Here is a 20707-nt window from a genome sequence, read left to right on the forward strand (position 1 = left end):
ACCAAGAGAAACGTTTTCTCCCTTAATGTCGAAATAAATGATTTAGGAGTAATTTGGTCGCACCTCGTAGATCAATGGTTCAGGGTAAAGCAAGATATTGCATCTGTGAGACCACCTGCAAAGTTTTTCGCTTCTCCCCACTTCTTATAAATTTACTGAACAATAATAATTCAAATTCCAGGCTAAACAAAATTTTACAAAATCATTTTCAGTTAGACCCACACTTCCCCAACCCCCCCCCAAAAATAATCATGTTGCAGAAGTAGAAGCCAAAGGGAGAGAAATGAAATGAAGTCAGGGAGGCAATGGTGGAAATGGGGAGGGGGGGGGGGTCACTGCAAGGAGACTTGGGTTAACTCTGAGTGAGACAGGAGGCTGCTGAAGAATTTCGAGCAAATAAGTAATTTTAATTTGTTGGCATTTGAACAGAATCACTCTGCCAGCTGGGTTGAGCATAGATTATATTGAGGGCAAGAGTCAAATCAAGAGAGGCCAGTTAGGAGACTGCCACACTAAGCCAGATTGAAAGAAAAAGAGGGGCTGGACCAGATGGTGACAGGGACTGGTGAGATACTGATTTGTGGATATTTGTTGAAGGTGGAGGCAAAATGACGTGCTGATTGACTAGAAATGAGGACTGAAAGGAAAATGGCAGTCCAGGTGATTCCAAGATATTTGGCCTGAGCAAATGGGAGGCATAGTTGTTATTGACAGAGCTGGGGAAGACTTTGTGGGACAGGTTTGTAGGAGAAATGTAGGAGCTCAGTTTTGGAACTGTTGGAAAAGCATGGAATTTGGGAACTTCCATTAGGAAACAGTGATGTCAAGTATATCACTGAATACACATGTCTCAAGTTGAACAAAATGACCAAGAAAACGAAGCCAGGTAGAGAAGAGGATCAAGGTTAGAGGACTGGGTGTTTGATATTTACTGGTCAGGGAGACGAGAAGGAATCAGCACAATGCCTCAGTCAGCGATGTAGGAGGAAACCAGTGAGTGCGTGTCCTGAAGACGGATCAAAAGAAGTGTATTGAAGGAGAGGGTATAGCTCAATGGTAGAGTGCGTGGTTAGCATGCACAGGCCCTGGGTTCAATCCCCAGTACCTCCATTTAAAAAAAAAAGAAGAAGTGTATTAAGGATGGTAGAGTTATCAAGAGTGTTAAATAGTATTGATAAGATAAGTAAGATGAGGACTAAGAACTGACCAATGGATTTTGCAATGCGGAGTTTCCTTGGTGACCTTTAGTATGAGCAGATTTCTGGAATGGCAAAAGTCTAACTGCAGTCAGTTCAAGAGACAGTCAGCAAAATCCAGTTGTGGGAAACTCTACAGACAAAGGAAATACATTTCAAGGAATAAACGTAGAGGAGGGATCCACTTTAAAAAAGGTTCAAAGAGACAAATCAACCAATTATAATATATGGGCTTTATTTGGATTCACAAACAAACCACAAAATAAATCTACAAAAATTAAGATTCAAACAAAGTATTAAAATAGGTTTATAAAATTATGGGAGCTTTCACATTTACTGGATATTTGATGATATTAGGGTTATTTTACTTTTCAAGGAGTGATCATTATGTTGTAATTATATTTGTTTGTTAAGAGTATTTCATGTATTTTAGAGATATCTACAAAAGAGATTATGGATAGAATTATATCTAGGATTTGCTTCAGAATTACCCAGTGGTGGGGTGGGAGTACAGTATGAGTGGGAAGGAGTTTCAGGATATTTGCTAAAGCTGAGTAATGAGACCTGGGCTACTGTTTTCTATAGTTTTGTAAATGTTTGAACATTTCCATAGTAAAAAATTTTTAAAGCAGATATGGGGAAAAGAGAGAGAGAGAAAAGAAATAGACCCCAAGTAAAGGCAACTTTTTCAAAGGTTTGCTAGGCAACTAATGTGCAATAGCCAGAGGGGAAAGGGAGTTAAGACCTGTTTTTAAGAGTTAAGACTGTTGATTTTATTTGTTTGCTGCAGCATGGTTTTACAAGAGGAAATTAGTTTCGAAAAATAATTTAACTCTTTACTAACTGGAATTTAGAGTGATGAATTTAAGAAAGGTCAAGAAATTTTATATGAAATCAATATCCATAGATTCAATTTCAGTTGAACCTACAGAATGCTTAAGATTCGTGCACATCTTAAACTTGCTCCTTCTTTTCCAATATGCCCATAGCCATTGTTCACTCTTTTCCATCCATCAGAAACGTACTTCCAGAAACCTTCCACCTAATAACATTGATTGAAGATTCTGTTTCAAAGTTGTAATCTGCTAACATATTTGATTAGCAAAGTATTGTGCATGATAAGTTAATAAATTTGAATTAAATGTAACAATGACTGAATCAAAAATGGTAGAAGCAAGGAAGACTGTCATATAAATTATACAGCTATTTCTTAAAATCAAATTTTCCAACTCACTGATGTAGTAATAGAGTTATTATTAAAGGTTTTCCTTAATACTCCACTGTACTGATTTTTTTTTCAATATTAGTGGCTAAACTAAAAGGTACTGAGTTTTTGTGTTGCAACAAATTCTCGAGAATAAATAGTGAGCAGGTGAATGTCTGTTTCTATGGTTTCTATTTACAGTAGAGAAGAACATTCACGGTGATTGTCTGACACTTGTTACTTTGTAATAGAAATTGAAGTGTTGCCTTCTCCTTCCTTATTCCTCTCCTTCGCCTCCTCCTCCATCTTGTCTTCATTGCATCTGTTTTCTTTCTCTTCATCTGGCTCTTTCTCAATGACCATTATCTCTAGGTTCCATTAAACATGAGTTCATTTCAGTTTTCCATTCTAGGGAAAGTGTCTGGACAGAAAAGGGACATGCAATAAGAGTTCTGTCTGTTCTTTTTTATTAAGTTTGTCTGGCCACATACTCGGTTTCTTAAAAAAAAAACATCAGTAACTTAAGAAATAACAAACTTTCCCTCTTCACTTGGACAAAGCCTCTTTCTGTGACAAATCCTTGAGTGATAAGGATAGTTTGCGTTCCTCTTTCATCCGGGACTGAGATCCATCAGATAAGGCAAGCTCCAGGAGTGCAGTGAACCTTGCTAATTACTTGTGTTGCCCTTAGCAAATATACTTACTTTCTGCTGAATCAAACTAAACCATTTACTATATATACTCATTTATTTACAATTTATTTACAACCAAAAGTTGCTAAAATATGTCAAATGGATAAAAACATATGCTTGAAAAATAAGTTAGGATCATTTTTCTCATAACACCCCTGCACAAAACAAAATCACTCAGTATGCTCAAGGATCTGTCAGTTGCAACAATGCAGTTAGAATGTTAAAACAAAATGCTTTTTGAAATATTTTATCTTGCCAGAACTGTTGAGTAAAGATTCCTGAGAGATGTTCTTCCTTTGCATTTGAAGATTAGCTTCTATTAAGTCACTTTCAAAGTCAAATAACCTGAAAATATTCCTTTGAAAAGGAAAAAAAAATAGTATTTTGTCCATTAAGTAAATGAAATAGCTTCACGAGATAAATATCAGTCTCCTTAACTGCAAGTATAAATGTACAGATAAGATGAGCAAAGTAAGTGAGCTCTGTCCTAGAAAAAGTCATCATTAGAACTGTGCAGAAGCTTATGTAAACTTTCTCTGATATATGGTTAGCTATTTATTCTTTTAACTCCTCAAAAACCAATTTCATAGTCTAGGGATGAACATAATATCAGAAAAAAAGTTGGCTTTTTTGTTATGAACACAGTATTTCTTTGATTATGAAATCTGCAAATAAGAAATCCTTGATGTTTGCACTAATGGAGAATGTTGGACACACCCGAATGTGTCAGTACTTTCTTTGTGAGACCTTTTGAATCAGTGGGAGCAAGCAAGGCTATTAACTTCCTCTAATTCTCTACAGAAGTCTTTTGTTTTACCACCTTGCCTATACAGCCAATTTTCCATTACTGAATGTAAAAGACTTCTTATACAGCTATCATGTTGCTTTAACCCAAGTTGCCCATAGTACAGGCAGGAGGTCAATTTATTCTTAAGTCCCAGAAGGCACTTACTTGGATTCACTCTCTGTATGCTGAGTATGTGTATTTTTGTGGCTTGTTTTCTTTTTATGTTGTGAAAGATGATCAACACTAAAATGTAACACATCACTTGGATGGTAGAAACAAGGTAGAATGAGGGAAGAAAAGGATCTAACTCACTTTCAGTGACAGTGATTAGCACTTTATTTTCTTCACTTATGGACCCAATAGAGAATCTGAGTTTCTAAAGCTGCATCTGGTTATAATCTTCTTAGTATAAATGTTTATGGAACACAAATGTAAAAGCTTCAGGGATATTTTTTAAAATACAGTTGAAATAATATAAGCCTAATATTAAGAACTTCCCTACATGCCCACATTCGTCTGACTTATTCCATTCTTAGCACAGTATCCCTATCTAGTCTTCCCTTGACTACAAACCAAGCCATGCTATTGTCTGCTCATCAGTCCCCTTTTCTATTCTAATTTCTCACACACTCTCACTTTGTTTTCTTTAAACATCAGCTTTTTATTATATTTTAATTTTGTTTATGGCATTTTTTGTTTGTTCCTTACAACTCCTTTTTATTAAAAATTCATCTGCCTTTTTAAATCACATTTAAAACCACTGTGTCCCTTCCTTCCCTTTGTCTCTATTTTTTTTTTTCTTGACTTCTCATATGTTTCTCCTCTAATGCACACGGTCTCACAAAGGGTTGAAGTCCCTATTAAGGGCACTTTTCTGCCTCACCCTGCAGATCAAAAGATAACCAGAATGAATCCTATACATGTGCACAAACACACACTGACTGCAATCCCGGAAACAAGGAGAAAGGGCAGGGAGATTGTGCCAAATTCTCCAGCAGACAAAGATCTGTGCCCCCGGTTGAAATTGGAAAGAAATGAAACAAACAAGGAAGAGGCAGGCAAGAGAGCAAAAACCAGTGTTAGAGCCAGGAAAGCAAAGTGGGGTTAAGGTAAGGAATGACTAGATAGGTTTATGGCCAATAGCCATTAATTATATTCTATCAAACAACCTGTCAGTTTGGCTTAGAATTACTCTCAACTAAGCTCAGAAGGTCTAAAGTATTCCTTAATTAGTATATAGATTAAGATATAAAATTATTTTTCTTTAATTTAAGATCCTAAAATATAGAACATGTCTAGACTGACCATTATTAATTATGTATTAAAAGTAGATTACAACAGCAAACCCCTACAAAACTCAGTATATGTTCTATAGAATAAAAATGTTAAGTAGTTCAAAAAAAGAGAGAGAGAAGGAAGAAAATAATTCAGACTTAAGATCAAATACAATTATCGGGAACAAGCATTTAAATGAACTCTGAACTTCCTGGTAGCTAAGTGTAAAAATGTGATGCGTAATAAATGAAGAATTCATTATCTGCTATAAGGAAGTAAATCAATTTTTCAAGAGAAACAAACTTTGCCTGTGTTAATTTTACAACAGGTTCTTTCACCTTTTTTTTTTAAAACATGTTTCCTTTTAGAATAGCATAAAATCTCCAACCTTTTATGTTAAAAAATGCACAAATACACATCACCCAAATTTTATATGGAATTTTACAGAGATCATGGACTGCCTCAGGCCCACATCTGGAACCTTTAGGAGTCCATGGTCCACAAGGTAAGGATTCTTGTCATTGTAATTTGGGGAAGGGGTATCTTAAAAAAGTCATAGTGGGTAATGACAACAATAGTAGCAAGAACTATGTTTTTTGTGTTTTTAATGTCTTTCTTATTTATTTTAGAAGGATAATATTAAAGGATAATTCAGTGAAAATAGTTTTGTGAGGAAGGTAGTCATGAACTATATATGATCAATCACAATACCTACATTTGATCTCCTGGCCAGCATATCTGTTACATTTCTTTTTCATGGTCGATCATGAAAATCATTCTTGTAATCATTTCTTTAAATGTTCAACAGAAACAGAATATACAAAGCTTAGATGAGTAAATCAAATGGCTGTTTATCATTCCCTTACTTTACTTTATAGTTTTACTAACATACATGCCCATACAATGTGTCATTTGGTTTTATTTGTAGACTTTATAAAATAGAATATTATGTGCAATCTTTTGAAATTTTCTTTTCATTCAACACTGTAATTCACTCATGCTGTTGCATGTCACTCAATTCATCATTTTAGCTATTGTATAATATTTCATTGAATAAATAAACCACAATTTATTCCTCTCCTATTAATGGACATTTGGATTGATTCCAGTCTTTTGCTATTAGGAACTGAGTTGCTATTAACATTTTCTAGGAGAAAGGTTTTACTGTGGAGACCAGGGAGGGGAAGCACTAATAGGTTCATTATTAGTAATAGTCTAGGTCACAGGGTAGCTAGCTGGTTAAATGGATGTTCATAAATCATCATGCTTTAAAGGTTACCTCAAAGTTGCACATATTCTTTTGTATTTGTCAAATGTGTGTTTAAAAAAAAAGTTGTTTTAAAAAGTTGGCAAAATATCCTTCTTTTTTATGGGTGAGATGTATTCCATTGCATGTATATGCTACATCTTCTTTGTCCTTTCATCTGTTGATGTGCACTTGGGATGCTTCCATATCTTGGCAATTGTAAATGGTGCTGCTGTTAACAGCGGGGTGTATGTGTCTTTTTGAATTTATGTTTTTGTTTTTCTCAGGTATATGGCCAGGAGTGGAACTGCTGGGCCATGTGGTGGTTCTGGTTTTGGTTTTTGGAGAAACCTCCATATTGTCTTCCACAGTGGCTGCACCAATTTACTTTCGCACCAGCAGTGTTCAAGGGTTCCTTTTTTTTCCACGTTCTTGCCAACATTTGTTATTTGTGTTCTTTTTGATGATGGCCATTCTGACAGGTGTGAGATGGTTTCTCGCTGTGATTTTCATTTGCATTTCTCTGATATTAGTGACATTCAGCAGCTTTTCACGTTCCTGTTGGCCATCTGCATCTTCTCTTTTGGAAAAATGTTAAGTTCTTCTGCCCACATTTTAAATGGGTTGTTTGTTTGTTTGTTTTCTTTTTAATTGAAGTACAATTGATTTAAAAAAATAAAAAATAAATGCATTGATAAGCATTTGACCCAAAACTCCCTCTATCTTCTTGTTTTGGAAAAGATGCTCTTTTTCTCCTACTTTATGTATGATTTCTTCATGGTTTCCTTTGGTGGCTCTTCTTCCTTGTATTAGTTTCGCTTAATGAGAACTGCAGTCTTCCCTCAGTATCTGAGGGGGATTGGTTCCAGGACCCCTGCAGATACCAAAATCCGTGGATGCTAAAGTCCTTTATATAAAATGGCATAGTATTTGCATACAACATACACACATCCTTTAGGGATACTTTAAATCACCTCTAGATTACTTATAATACCTAACACAGTGTAAATGCTGTGTAAATTGTTGCCAACATGTGGGAAATTCAAGTTTTGTTTTGGGGGACTTTCTGGATTTTTTTCCCAAACATTTTCGATCACAGTTGGTTCCATCTGTGGATTGTAGAGTCCACTTATATGGAGATTGGCTGTGTTTGGTTAACTCAGGAATCTAAAGGTGAGAAATCTGGGATGGGCTCAGCTGATCTTATTTAGGTTTGGTCATGAGTCTCCTGTTGGCTGGTGAGTCATCTGGGAGAAACAGGGCCTCGCTTCACGTGGTCTTCCACTCCCCAGGAGGGCTGCTTGGGTTTTTTCATGGTAGTTGCAGAACTCCAAGAGCAATAAGAAAGCCCCCAACATGTAAGTGCTTTTCAGTCTCTACTTTTGTCACGTTTACAATCATCCCATTGGCCAAAGCAAGTTACTTAGCCAAACTCAGAGTTTGTGTGGGAGGGGACTACTGAAGAGCATATTCTGTTGATTCTTATTTTGTAGTTGGCTTTATTCCTTTGATAACTATGTAAGTTTAAGAAGCTAAAGCTCTAATCTGTCCTTAGAAACAATTATCAGTGAAAATATATCAACTAAAAAAATGTGCAGTATACTATATATATGTATTTACATGCAATGTAATGTGTATGTGCTGTTGAACTATAATAATTCTACCTAATAAAGTTGAAAAAGAAAAAAATAGTGTGTATGCAAAAAGGTGTGAACAACAAGGCCATTACTACTACAATCTCCTCACCACACCTACTCACATAAACTCTGGGCATTTCTAGAGTTGATCTTTGGCCCCTTCTGTTTCTTAGACTCCCATGCTATGGTTCTTATAATTCTTGTGAAATCTGCAGTGCCCTGCAGTTCTTATGTTCCTGTAACATTTTAACACCTCAGTGTGAATTCCTTCAAAAACCCATCTTTACAAAACAGACTTGTCTACTTGCCCAGATTTTTGTATTTCTACATTTCTCCCGGGCATTTTCATTGAGATGACTTGTTAGTACGTCACACTCAACATATCTAAAAGTGAATGTATCATCTTTTCTGTTTCAACCATACCAGTAAAAAGTACTTCATGAAATGTGTACTTGTCTTAATAGTTCACCTGGTCCCAAATAATGTATTTTTTAATCCTCTCTCTTTCTCTTCTCCTACATCTCGTTTGTTGTTTCGCCTCTACTATTTACCAGATAAGAATGCTCTTGGATTTATTTAAATTTGAGTTTCAATTTTCTCATCCTAAATAAGAAAATTTGCCTTGCAGGGTTATTATAAAGATTAAATTAGGTCGTGTCTATAGTTTCATGTGCTCAGCACATCAAAGGTACTTAAAAATGTTAATTTTTTTCCTTCCCCTAAGTCCTCTTGATGTTTTTAACAGTACCACAAATAGAAATTATAAACTCTTATAACCTCATGCCAGGGATGTTTGGTACAATTCCCCTATTACTACCTACCCTCTCTCTTCTCCATTCCATTCCCACATCATCACTGTCTTTTCAAAGCTCTGCTTTCCATTTATTTCTTATGAAAAAAAATCCAAACTCTCTAACCTGGCACACATGGTCTTTCCCAAAGCCTCATCCCAACTTCTTTTTCCAGATTTATTTCTCATGGCTCTCTCCATGAATGCTTCAACTAAACTACACAACTTCCCATGCCCTGAGTATACGGGTAGTTCCCTCCCTCTGAGTTTAACAATGTGTACTGAATTGTCTCATCAATAAGCATTGAGTAAAACTGAGTAAGACGGTGCTTCTACTGCAGGGAATTTACAATTTCAGGAGGAAATAGTTGTCTTACCTCCTGAGATGATAAATCCTCTGGAGCAGAAACACTGTCTCAGACAGTTTTCTAGGGATGATACAGGAAACACGAGTATCCTGCTCTCAAAGACTTCACAGTCTCACAGTCTCACAATCTTACAGTCTCACAGGAAAGATAGAACTTTTGCAACTAGCCATTGTATGATACAAGCACAGTCCCCAGAGACAGGCTAGTAGCAGGCAAATCTCAGCTCCATCATTTATTAACTGTGTCGCTTTGAGCAGTTCACCTAAACACTTGCAGCGTCGGTCTCCTCATCTGTAAATGGAGATACTGAAAGTATCCATCTCATGAGGCTGCAGTATACAAGGTAAAGCAAGTGAAGTTATTTGTGTGGTGAGGAATATAACGGTAAGCTCTCAAAAAACATCAGTTACTATCAAATGATGCTCTACCAACAAGAACTACAAAATCATGGAGAAAACAAATTACAAATTCTTTCTCTGAAGGTTAGGAAAAGCTTCTTGGAAGAAGGTCATGTGAACTGAACTCTGAAAGAAAGTTTTGATTTTCCCCAAACCAGAACTTGTCTGCCCTACCTCTATACATATTCACTTACGCATTTGCTTCTTCATTCATTCATTCACTCATTAAAATATTATCTTTTTTATTAATGTATAGTCAGTTTACAATGTGTCCATTTCTGGTGTACAGCATAATGCTTCAGTCATACATATACATACATATATTCATTTTCATATTCTTTTTCATTATAGGTTACTACAAGATATTTAATACAGTTCCGTGTGCTATACAGTATGAACTTGTTGTTAATCTATTTTATACATAGTAGTTAGTATCTGCAAACCTCGAGTGCATGCTGAATGACAGACAGTGCATTTATGGCATTTATCAGCATCTGTCTTACGCTGGTTAAGCGAGAGAAAAGCTGCCCCTGGCATCGAGGAGCTGGCCTGGCTCGTATGACCAGGCCTTGGTGTTCTTCTACTGAACATCAACAACCTCCCAGAGCACCAACATCAGACAAAGCCACTCTGTGACCATCACAGCTCAAGACAAAAACAAGATCAGTCACCTTAATCATCTCTGAACACTCACAAAAACATGGACATTTGTCCCACCACAAAAATGACCAAACAGCCACCTATCCTGGTTAACACAAGTGGCTGCTGTTTCTTTACCAGTTATAGCTGTAATCTTGAACTAGTCTTCCCTCCTTCTCAACAAGATTGATTAAGGTACACAATCATACAGTCACCCTCACTTCCTGATAGCAGTCAATCCAGAGCTCCCTTAACCTCTTGCCAAAATCACAGCCCCAAATCCTATAATGTGTCTTATCTAACACACTCTTACTGAGATGCTCCACTGCTGTCCATGGTGTGTGTTCTCCTTTCCTGCAACAAATAACAAGCCAGGACAGGTGTATTCCTGGTAGTCTTTGCCTAAAGGCACTGACATACATTCTTGGCTTATTAGTCTTACCTCCAGAAATTGTAAAGTTATCTGGGAAAGAAGCACTGTCTTACTCATTCTGCTATCTCCCACTGTTAAAAAAACAGTGCCTTTAATACAGTAAATGTACACAGAAAGTTTATTGAATAGCTACATGTATTCCATAGACTCTAACTTCTTCAATGACTAGAAATGCTGAAGAGATTTTGAAGAAACTGTTCTGAGTCCTACTTCACAGAAAAGACACAGGCACCCTCCAGAGAGGACTGCCTGGCAGTGACTTTGCAGGGATCACAATTCTGGTGTTTGTAAGGATGAGGCCCCTCCTGTAATGGGAATCTTGGTATGTCCTTACTGATTAATATTCAGAAATGGCTTAAGGATATGTGTAATATTGGAAGAGCATTAGAGTGACTTTAAATTTATCAAAATATTGCCTTTCATTAGAATCGTTAGGATTCTTCTGAATCATCCAAATCACGCTGCCAACGTGGTATGCAACATTTGTGTTAACGGAAATATTTATTTTGAACTAAGATTCTAAATGCCTTTCAAATTAGATACCTAATATAAAGTTCAAAAATTCTTAGTAATAACATTTCTTGAATTGCATTCTCATTTTACCCTTAAGAAGGCACAAGATTAATGGGGAAAAAAACCTCTAATTGAGAAATTTAGTCTGAATTTAAAGGCACTATAAAGTATGCCATATGAATAAAAAAGAAAACATGAAGAAAAGCATTAAAGAACCTAACACTAAAATTAATTCAACTTTTAAACAGGAAAGAAATCTAACTGAAAAACTGTAGGAAAAAATGACATAACAAGATATTACACAAGGGATAGTCTATTATAGCATCTGAAATTAGCCAAATAAGCAAGGTAGGTAATACAGATCACATGATCTATATTTGCAGCTATGCATTTTAGCAGAATTCTTCGTTATGTTAATCTTTAAAGAAACATCCACATAAACTAACTGCTAAAGTTGCAGGTTTCAGGAAAACAGCCATAAGGAGGTTTGAAGTATTATTCAAGTTGCTATTGATCTGCATAACTACCTTCCCCAGAAAAATTGGCTCAATCCTTCCAGCGCTAAGAACGCCCATTAAAAATGTGAGTCAGAGAATGTTGCAGAAAAATTAGCAGCTAATTATTAAGAAAACTAGTAAAAAGAACATGTAATTATTTTGTTTGGTAGTGTTTTAGAATGTAACAATAAAAATATACTAATATGCAGTAAAAGACTCAAACTTTCAACACACATAAAGTGAAAAATATTTCCTATACACATGTAATACATACATACATAATAATTTGAAATTATGTATGTTCAGCATCAAAACTGAAATTACAACTCTGGCCCCACAACATTAATTCTGTTAATTAAGTTTTGGTTTTCTGTCTGTTTAAAAGTTCAGGCCAGTGACTCCTTTACTTTAAATATAACCACAGTATAGTTTAATGTGTATACATGTGATTTTTAGATACCACTTCCAAGAGATTCACGATCAGTTTCTGGCTTGATACTTATTCTACAACAACAAAAAAAATTCAAATCAGTCTGTGATCCCTAAGTATTTTTTCCTCACAGTGGATTAGAGTCACAAATTTCTGACAGCCTGGAAATTATGCTATTATGACTATCAGTCTAACAAAAAACTGAGGCTTGTACAATTCATTGAGAAAAGAACGCAAAATGGCCTAGGCCATTGATGAGGAAACTCGGCAGATTTTCCTGGTAGGTAAAAAAGCAACTCAGAGAGGAAAAGGTGAAGAAAAGAAGTGGATCTGACAGCTGCTCTTTAAAAGACCTGAGATTTGTAGATGGGCAATCATCATTTAATCATCCACTTACCCAATGAACATTAACGAGTGCTTACTATGCATAGGCACCACACTGGGCTCCAGGACCCGAGGCCACAGCTCATCTTCCCACCTCCCACCTCCAGAGCTTACAGTCTTGCAGAAAAGATATAAGCAATGATGCCAAATGACACGAAACTCTAGGCAGAAAGACCTAATATAGTCTAGAATGTCAGGAAAGGCTTCAGGGAGAGAGGAACAAACAAGGTAAGAAGGAAGGATGAACGAGAGTTGGTCAGGAAGAAAAGAGGAGGGAGAGGTTTGCAAGCCGGAGAACAACAGCCGGCTCCTGTAAAGTCCAAGACCGCAGGTGGGGGAGGGTGTGGAAGAAAGACTGAAAGATGCTCCCAAGATGCTCAGCGTGTGAGAGACCTGTTAGAGGAAAAGACCAGTGTGAGCTGAGGCTGGAGCCGGGGGTGTGCAAACCATGACCCATCTAGGCAGAAGTCAGGGTACAGTTGCCCAGCTAAACAACAGATGACATTTCTTAAGCCCTTACTATGTATCAGGTTCTCCATAGGGCATGCTTTCTGCAAAAAGAACCTCATTTATGTCCCATATCGATCTTATGAGATAGGGGTCGTTTCATTTCTATTAATATGAATTGCTCAAGGCTGTGCCATGACAGAGGCAGATTCAAATTCAGACCATTTGGTCCCATAGCCTGTGTCCTTAAGCACACGACAGGTCAGATCAAAAAGGACAACCAGCATTATATATCAACTACAACTCTATACCACTAATGTTTTCATCTAGCTAAAATAGCCACCAGAAGAACCTCAAAACTGCTCTGATTTTTATTTACCATATAGATTCTCACTGTGGTACTGGCAGTTGGAAAATACAAAGGGAGTTTTCTGAGCTGATAATGAGTTAATTGAGGCAAAGTCTTATTTGTTTTCCTTTTGGGAACCTGAAGACTTAGTACACAGGACATTGTAGTTCCTTAACAAAAGTTAGTCCTACTTTACTATGTAGAAGATTGTGTCTACTTTGATGTCACTTTGCTGAAATACTTGAAAAAGTAACACCAGAATGTCTACAGAGACAAACCAAACATTTAAATAAATTCATTTGAAAATAACAAACTGATTTGAAAAAACAAGCCAATAAAAATCTCTTTTATTTTTAAAGAATGAATTCAAACAAGTTGGAATTTAGGTTCTAATCTTTAGAACTAAAGTATAGTAGTTTATGAGTTATTTCACTCACATAAAATCTTTTCCATCATGAGTAATTTGTTAAAAACCAGAAAAGAAAAAAATAATCAATACTTTTACTAGACAGAGAGTGGTTCTGAATGACATATTGCAATTGAAACTTCCAAAGCTTTATCCATTTTATCAATTTTCCTAGAAAAAATTAAGAATGACTTCTGACTCATTGTAATCACTCCATTCTATGGCACTTCATTGCTTCTCAAAGATATTTTGAGATATAAGTAATCAGATTTTACTGCCATTTATCGACTATTTTGAACTGCTATTACACTTAAACTTTAACTGTGATTTTAATGAAGTTCAGTTGGTTCCTCTTTTTCCTCACTTCTATGGACTTTGCCATTATTCTCATAAAGTCAATTTAATTTTGCAGTTAATTATCATTTTTCTTAAAAATAGTGACAATTTATATTAAAATGCATTTTATAACTGAGACAGTTATATAAACATAAGTGTAGTAGTTATATTAATATAAAAATCACATAACATTATACCTAAAATGTAACTTTTTATAAATTATTTTAGCAACATATTTGTTATATTGTTATTTTCTATTAAAGGATAAAGAGAAGACTATGTCATAATTCTATAAGCAATTTAATAACAGTTTTCTAATTAATCTTATGGTATATAAATATGGCTTTTTGATGTAAATTATTTGTCTTAAAATTCTTATCCTGGGTTTATCCAAAACACTTAATTTGATAAACAGCCATATGTATTCTTGTAATGCATTTTACTTATATATATAAACTTTTTTTTTACTTAGTTTTTAAAACTATGGATTTAAGTAAACTTTGTCTTATAGGGAAGAAACTGAAAATGTATTATTTTCAATTTCTACATATATGCATTTAGTCTTCCTTGATAACTAGCACAAAGAAAAAGACATAAATGATCTGGATTGAGAATATTTATGGGACTGCTTGCTCACAGGTGATTTTCTAGTGATTTAAACTACTCAAAGGAGTTACTTCAGATTGGTTTGTGAATATTCTGATGCCTTTTCCTTCATTTATTAATAGTCATTTTAATTTTTAAACCACATTGTTCCTTTATCTTTAAATCATTTAAGATTCAAAAGCTGGCTTCAAAAAAAAAAAAAAAAGCTGGCTTCATATACTAGCTGAGAAAGAAATCTACTGACATCCAGGCTGAAAATCACCGGGAGCACTATGTACGGCTTATATTGGATGATTATTTAATTCAGCAGTATTCAAATTAGCAAATAGTAAAGTTGCAATTCTATTTGTAGATATTAAAAATCTCTTTCTAAGCATATACCACTTTAATTCTCCATGCTACTTTCTTCAAACCAGACAATGGCAATGACCTTAAATTAGTTAAAATCTTGACAGAACTCTAGTCTGACATATTAAAGAGGAGCATGATTAGGAATATATCCCCTAAACAAATGGAAAGAAATCCCAGTACCTTTAAACTTTATAAAATTCTAACACCTTTATGCCATAAGATTACCTGTCAACAAAATTCCGAGTTACAAAGACTTCTTCTTGCACTCCTTCTCACGGCAGCCCATAAAAAGCCGGGGAGAGGAACTGGAATGATCTACCTTTACGTGGCAATAAGAGGAGCAGGAAAAGCTTTCCACAAAGTACTTCTGAGCCTACACCAGTCTAGCATAAAAGACGTGGGGCCACCTAAAGCACACTTAAACAATTAGGCAAACAGCTTTGAAACAATTTGCAGATAAATGATGCTACCTGTAAATTAAACAACTGCTGATCATTTTGCTTTTCATCAATATATTGCATTACTTGAATTTTTTTTATAACAAAAGCAATGAAATTTAAAGCCACTGCTCTTGACTCCAAGATTTATATGTAATTTTCATACCATTACTTTCTGGATGAACTTTATCTCTAAAAACACTGTAAATAAAAAATGTACAGAGAGTTCTGAGTAACCACACCCCAGAAGTAAGATTTTTGAGGGATTCCATGTTGAAGATGTGGAAGAAAAACACTCATCTATGAAAGGGTATAGGAATTCAAATTGAACATAAAACAAAGATTCTTCGAAGAGACAAAATAAATCATTAAGAATGGGTTTGTTATATCACAATGTAAAATATTCAGAAAAGGAAAAGCATTTCTAGATGGAATTTAAAAATCAATTATTAAAGGAGTTTATCTTTTAACAATAGTCTAATTCTTTTTAATATCTTCACTTCCTAATATAAAAGAAACAAACAAAACAAACACTGAAACTAAACTGATTTGCCCGGCCACTAATAACTCCAAAGGGTTTCTTACTAATGCAAGACAAGAATAAAAACATTAACAGATGAATACTAAAATGCATTCCATTAGTCTAATAAGAAATTAGATGACTCAGCTTTCATTGGTTTCCCATTGCTTCTCACCTCACACATGTGAATGTAAGCAATAATCTTCACTTAACACTATACAACAAGCTCATTGTAAAATAAACATTAACTTTCACAGTATTCACAAGGGAAAAAATGAAGTATATGTTTGAAAACTCACATAGGAAAGATATTAGAAGAAGTTTTTTGAGGGTAAAATTCCCTAGGTATTAAGGCACTATGTTGGCCACTTAAACACCTTCACTCAGAAGATTAAGTTAAAATCACTTCTACTTGAAATAGGATGAAATTCTAGAGGCTACGGCCACCTGTACTGAAAGTATTGAAGCAATTCAGCCATTTGGTGGCAAGAACCCTCACGCATAACCTGAGTTCACGGTGACGGCCCTGGTGCACACGTGAAAGGAAACAAGTGCCTGGTACCGATCAGGAGGCCAAAAGGCAGCAGTATCTGGGCATCAAAATGTGAAAAGCCCAAGAAAAGCCCACTGCAGAGGTACAGGATGGTAGTGACCCATGGGAACACGCCGAGAACCAATTCCAAGCGGAAAGGTCAGGAATTACACACAGGAGGGAAAAAGTATTCCTCGCCACAGACAGCTCCGGAGAATCAAAAAAAAAAAAAAATAGCCACAATACTTTTAGTTGCCTTATTTTGTGTTTGTTAGGCAAAAAGAATCTAAATAAGTAAAGATGCTGTTGGTCCTGTTACCCAACATATTATCACTTTTGAACTGTTTGTATTGTTCCAATTCACTTGTTCTTTTATTTTCAGCATTTATTGTCCTGTCAAGCATGAATGTGGCTGAACTACATTTGAAACATAAGACCTCATGCTCCAGATATCAAGGAATCCAGGGGTCCAGGAGACCCCAGAGACCTAACGGATGAGGAAATGGAGCCCCTAAGTGGTTAAATGAATTGAATATATTCAAAACTAGTAGATTATGTATCTAAAGCACTAATACCAATATTACGGTATTTATTCAACAGTATACATATGTTACACTGAATATAAAGCATACATAATACCATACCTTCCATGGAAACCATGACTCATATAGTAGTGAAAATCGTATCATAAATGCACATAACTAAGCATTCAATGAATAAGTAAATATAATTCCTGTGGACTGTCACGGAAATAAATGTTCATATAGATGATTTTCTCATTTGAGAACTGATCAGTTCCATCTGTCAAATCTAGATTTCAATTCATTTCTATCTAGGCCTAAAATAAGACCCTTCTTAGCATTTACAGGCTCTTGGTGCTGGTAAAAATCTCAAAAGCACCCCCATGCCTTTTTGTATTTGAATTTGAGTTTGTAAAGCAGCAACAATGCACTGTGGCTCTTTCTACCATTTTACTTCCTGGGCAGTAAGGGATGCTGCAGCTCACATCAAAAAAAGGAACACATGAGAAAATGAGTGGTTCCTCTACCAAGGATCTATTCTGTAAGACGAATCCTAAGAGACATGGGAACCAGACAGGGACAAGGTTAGGGTGAGTAATAGTCCACACTTGCTTCTTAACCCACCAGACCTCAAGTATCCGTTGTCAAGACCTTGTTTTATATCTGCTTTGTATTCAACCACAACTAGGATAGCCTTGCCTTTCATCTACTCACCATGCCACTACTCTGCCTGACACTTGCCTGTAAAGATGGATGGATGGATAGATAAATGGAAGGGAGGATGGATGGATGGATAGATGGATGGATGGATAAGTGCATAAGTACATAAAATTTTCATCCTTGGTTCCATGATAATTCATAGGATTTATTCAAATATCAGGGTAAAATCGTTATCTCCTCCTCTGGGGAAATATTGTCATTATGTTTCTGGTTAAAACTTCCTAAGGATCTATAGATGGCCAGTTTCTAGTCATAATAAAAACCAAAAGCTATCATAATTTGGGTAGCATAACTCCATACCTGGGACTCAAAGAAAAATATCTAGTCATGAGTTCACTGGGAAAATGTAGCATCTTCTAAATGTGACAGTCTATGTTAGCCCTGTGTATGCCTATCAGGACTAGAGTTGATACTTCAAAAATTTAAATTAAAAAAATATCTGGACTTTAGATTTGGAAGTGTGGTTTAAGGAAGATCTATGATACACCTGCAAATGAAATGCAGTTCTGTGTTAAAGTGAGGTATGACTTATTTTACAGCAAAAGAAAAGGTGGAGCATTAAATACACCCCGGCCCTGTGGCTACACATACTGGGAAAGACATCATTTCAACAACAATTATCTTCCAGTTCCACTCTCACCTAGCAGGGGAGGTGTGTTTCAGTTAGAAGGTTCTTGCCAGGACTTCCTCATACTTTCTAGGCAGCTCTTTGAAAATTAGTGGATTTGCAGATACATAAGAAGGAAAACTCATTACCCACCCTCAGAGAGTTGAGTAACAAGGTGTATTACTCACGGCTCTGCCTGGAGGCTTGTGACCTCAGCCACATAGTTAGAAGGAATATAGCCCTGCAGCTGCTGGCCGGTGCCCTCTCCTCTTTTCTCCAAGTGCTTGGCGAACCACCAGCCCTCGTGGGAAGAGTCCAGGACTTGGAGCTTGTCGCCCTCGCGGAAGCTCAGGTCCTCTGCGGTCCGGGCCTGGTAATCAAACAGAGCCACAAAGTAGCGGCCCTGGATTCCCCTGGGCTCCGGACTCGGTGGCCGGGGACCATCGTGGGGGCTGCCAGTCCATGGGTTATCAATCACCGTGGGCTTGTCCGCCTCCTGGGACCAGCAGGGGAGCCAGGGCTCCAGGTACGCCCGGAGCCTCAGGCAGACGTTACCCATGGTGTTCCCGTGGGGAGGAGGGGAGATGGGCTCTTCCCCCTCCCCTTACTCTCTGCAGATCCACTTTCTCTCTTCCTGCACCAGGAAACTTTGAAATCGGCACCAATCCACCGGGCTTTGGAGACTGTGCAAAGCCCTGCTTCACAGCAGTCCGGCCGACCGGCTCGGGGAGACTCACCGGCGCGCTCTGCGCGGCCGAAGCGGCTGCCCCACAGCAAACTCGGCTGCGAGGGGGGCAGCTGCTCGGCGGCAAGGTGCCTTTTCTTCTCGTCTGCTTAGGAGTCCCACTACAAAAATAAATTTGAGAGGGCTTTATTTAGACAAACATCTGAGAACAGAAAAGAGTCATCTTGCCTCTTGTCCCATGAAAAAGTTTCCGAGAAAAAGAGATTAACTCCAGGTGCGAGCGCCCCGTCTTGCCTTTGCCCGCCGCTCTCTCCCCGCGCCAGGTGCGTCTCTGTGGTCTGGGCTGTCCTGACCTCCACTGCTCTTTCCTTTTTGCTAATGAATAACCAACCAGCCCGGGCTATTGCCTTTAACATCCTGAGTTATGAACAGACTATAATAATTTCTTCTTACTTCCTGGTTTCTTTTGTGTCAGTGATGTCAGTGATGTCAGTGGGATTCCCGGCCTCTCTACCTCTCCCTCCTCCCACACCCAAGAGAGAACAGCGCCCTCGCTAGGGGGCCTGACTCGAAAAGCGGCTGCCAAAAGCCAATGTATTTTCCTAGACGGACGGGCTAGCCCAGGGAGCCTTTTGTCCTGCTGTGCTACCAGGACGGAAACTAAAGGCTGAGTTTTCTTCTAACATAAAGATGAGTAGGATTGTTTTGCCACCATTAAGGGAAATAAAAAAGGAAAATTAGAGTGTTTAGGTATTTGTTACTGGACAAGGGCAATTGGGAAAGAACCATTGAGTCCCTGCCTTTCTTCATTTCCACGAATAGATTTCAATAGCCTAGAAGTACATTCACAATCTGGAAAAATATAAGAGCAGCTGAATAAAATGCTGAGAACCCGAAACACTGCATTTTCCCACAGAAGCATTTAATTTCCCATCCTTCATGTACTATTTCTGAAACACACACACACACACACACACACACACACACACACACACACACACGCTAGGTGACCAGCAGTGAGAGAGTAGGACAGCTGTGTGTGAGCCTCTGTGGAGGTTCTTTCTGTCAACTTTGACCTACAGGTCTCCCTGCTCTGGTTCTTACTAACTTCCTCGGCAGGAGCTCAGGACCTAAGGAAACCCAGATGAGGACAGTGATCCCGACAGACAGTGGGTTTTGCTCTACTTCCCCTCGTTCAGGGCTACTGTCTCACAAGTGGGTGCCCCGGCTCCCAAGAACACCTCAGCAGCGAGTTTAGATCAACATAGGGCCATCTTCACTAGTAGAGAACATTGCAAACTTGTTTATGAAGTGTCACTTTTTGTATAAGGTTTTTAGTAAAAGGTTTCTCTGTTAAAAACAATCTCTCTAAATGTTGCTGGAGACTTGAACCTGGCTAACCCAACCCAGCTACAAACTCAAAACTCCTGTTGTTTGTCAAACAGCAAGGTATTTTTAGTAATCAGAATAACTGAACTCAAAAAAAAGAAAAGAAGGAAAGAAAGAAAACCAGAGAAGCATGGCCTCAGCCCCTTCTGCTATTACCTTGTACTGAAATCAGACATTCATGGAGGACCGAGCATTTGGTAACACCAGAGCACATGTCGCACTTCCAGGTTTCTCCAACTGTCTTCAGAGTCAGAGTAGAAGTACTAACTTGGCAGAGAGAGAAAAGCCAAAAGCTGAGGCAGGTTTGTTTAT

General features: G+C 37.3%; 1 protein-coding gene across 1 annotated transcript in view; it reads right to left on the minus strand.

Annotated features, from left to right (window-relative positions):
* The window catches only part of FRK (fyn related Src family tyrosine kinase), an 81360-nt gene extending 62480 nt beyond the window's left edge, over positions 1–18880 (minus strand). Inside the window, exon 1 of the mRNA XM_006205675.4 lies at positions 18510–18880. Within this exon, the coding sequence (XP_006205737.1) occupies positions 18510–18880 (371 nt within the window). The remainder of the gene's footprint in view (positions 1–18509) is intronic.
* Positions 18881–20707: the final 1827 nt, after the last annotated feature.

The sequence above is a fragment of the Vicugna pacos genome, chromosome 8 (genome assembly GCF_048564905.1).
Source record: "Vicugna pacos chromosome 8, VicPac4, whole genome shotgun sequence".
Classification (NCBI taxonomy): domain Eukaryota; kingdom Metazoa; phylum Chordata; class Mammalia; order Artiodactyla; family Camelidae; genus Vicugna; species Vicugna pacos.